General features: G+C 49.0%; 1 protein-coding gene across 1 annotated transcript; it reads right to left on the bottom strand.

Moving 5' to 3' along the window:
- Positions 1-407: 407 nt before the first annotated feature.
- LOC147880246 (protein ASPARTIC PROTEASE IN GUARD CELL 1-like) lies at positions 408-2,307 on the bottom strand. Its single transcript, XM_087370385.1, has one exon. The coding sequence runs from the start codon at positions 2,305-2,307 to the stop codon at positions 943-945; it is 1,365 nt and encodes a 454-aa protein (XP_087226511.1). The 3' UTR covers positions 408-942.
- Positions 2,308-2,520: the final 213 nt, after the last annotated feature.

The following is a 2,520-nucleotide window of genomic DNA, read 5'->3' as shown; positions in this document are numbered from 1 at the left end:
GTAGACTACAAGGGACCGCAGGATGGGTCATAATAGAATCGTCGCAAAGTCAACAAGTTCAAAACAAATAAATATTGATAACATCACTAAACACAAGATCGCTATCAACATACATCTTGGACATCAAAGGAATGAGCAAACTTATGGAATCCAACATTATTTGCCTTCAAGAATCAAGAACAAATGCCGAAAATGAGATTATGCCGCAGGGGTTTAATATCATTAACAATTGCTCTCGCACAGGACAGTGCACCCTTCTACAACATCACTTGCCAATAAATGCGGTTGACAAATATGCAGAACAAGGAATCGAGATAACATGCGTCAGCACAATAATTCTAAATAGAAGCTTCCACATATTCAACATTTATAACCCTCCATCATAAAAATGCAACAGTTTTCCCGCTTGCTTGGAAAAAATGATAATAGGAAAAAGAAGCTCAAAAGCCTCCACAATAGTGTTGGGTGACTTCAATATAGACAAGGGTAAAGCATCACCAGCCTCAACCAACTTGGAAAAAATAATGAACAGCTTGGGAATGCGACTACAATCACATCAACCGACAACAATATACGGCTCGCAACTGGACTACATTTGGGCTGACTTGCCAAAAGAAAATATACTTGTTGGGATCTCCCATGCCTACTAGAAAGACCACTCCCTTCTTTATGCATACATTCAATAGAGCGTGGTACGCTACGGCTACACGAAACGACCGAGAAAATTTAGGCCAGATGATGCAGGCCCTATGGGTTCCCTGTTGTATTTGTTTTGAAAAGCACATACTGCTATAGCTAAAGTGTGAGCCCACACACGGCATAAGGGAGATAAAAACTTTGATAAGCGTACAAAATTCAAACCACAAGACACCACTTGTAGTTTTCCAAGACTGCCGAGTTTTTCAGATCATGCAAATTGCAAGTCTTACCTTTTTTGGAGAATCATCTCGTGGCACAGTTGGCTTTCGCAATTCCAACTCGAGATGACGAAAGGTCGTACTCAATCCAGTAATTTTGCTGCTGGTAGTTTCCTATAATGTTCAAAGAATCGGCACCCGACCTTGCGAAAGCTGCACAAACCACTATGTTCTTTCCCTCCACAAAAGTTGCAAACAAGATACTATCAGCCCCCAGCTCGAGGTCGACTCCGCCTGCAAAGTGGAACTTGATGATTGGCACCTCTGGAAGACTAGTTGCAGTAAGGGGAATCTTGTAACATACATCTGCTCCTGCCTCCTTGGAGGAAAACGGACGCATGTGAGCGGTAGCTTTTAACATAGCCTGGACAAGAGGTCTGTACGCCGAATCCACCAGATAAGTAAAGGCCGTGCCCGAATCAAGCACAGTCCCTCCTACTCCAGAAGCATTAGGTCGGAAGGCGGACGCCGGAATGTTCAAGAGTTGGCTCCCTAGACTGATTCCTTTAAGGTCGAGGTAGTAATATAGTTCTCTCAATGGAGAGAAGGGAGGCACCAGAGGAGTATATGCGAGTTTTGTGGGAGCCTTATAGTCACCGAACTGAATGACCCCGGAAGAATTCAAGTTGGTAATGCGATCGGGAAGGCAGTATGCAAATTTCTTCGAGTAGTCGCTGCCCAGCAGCTGAGAGGTGAAGGAGAATGGACCAGCATTGAGACCCAAGATCCCAGAAGCGGGTACAGGGAACGCCTCTAGATCGATTACGGCACATCCAAAAACAAAGGGCTTTGCGGATTTGCCATTGTCGCCAATGTGAAAAACGTCCACGGACAGGTACCCTGCATCCACGGACCCATCTCCGTATTGCACTTGAAACACGCACGAGTTCGCTGAGGCATTGCCGCAGGTGCCTCGAAGGAAGCCCAAGCTCTGCGAGCAGAGGGGGGACCTGCAGGTTACTCGCTCATAGGAAGAGGAGTGGTGGAAGCGGAAAAGGGGAGCGCCGTAGTCGGCACAGACTTGGCAAGGAGCGCACTGGGTCCAAGAGAGCTCGCTACCGGTGTCGAGGATGAAGAGGAGTTCCTGGGGGGGGTGACCGACGAGGGCGGAGAGGTAGAAGTCACCGGTGAGGTCGTTGAGGTAGGAGAAGCGGCCGGAGAGGTGGGAAGGGACGGGGTGGCGAAGGCGCTGCTGGTTTAAGCGGTGTTGGAGGGCGAGACCGGAGGTGAGGAAGTGGTGGAGGGGGAGGGGGGGGAAGGAAGGGGGCAGGAGGGAGGGGCTACGAAGGGGGGAGCGGGGGGCATCACGATGGAGGACGGGGAAGCGGAAGGCGACGATGGGGAGCAGGCAAAGCGAGAGCAACAAGACGAGCAGCAGCTCCTGAGCCATGGCTGCGCCCAATCCCATCATCATCTTCTTCTATATCTATCTATATATCTATAAACAAGACCCACGTTACCCCGTCCGGACGATCTGACCCGTCCGATCCACTCAACGGACGTTCACGATTATTTGAATCCTCATGACCAATGTAGATGCTTGCCGTCTTTCTTACAGGCGTCAAATGTCGATGGGTGGCATTCCGTGTGCGTTCCCTCCCCA

Source organism: Dipteris shenzhenensis, chromosome 32 (assembly GCF_047967505.1).
Source record: "Dipteris shenzhenensis isolate YYH24624 ecotype China chromosome 32, Dip_SZ_1.0, whole genome shotgun sequence".
In the NCBI taxonomy this organism is placed as follows: domain Eukaryota; kingdom Viridiplantae; phylum Streptophyta; class Polypodiopsida; order Gleicheniales; family Dipteridaceae; genus Dipteris; species Dipteris shenzhenensis.
This window is presented reverse-complemented; position numbering and strand designations above follow the sequence as displayed.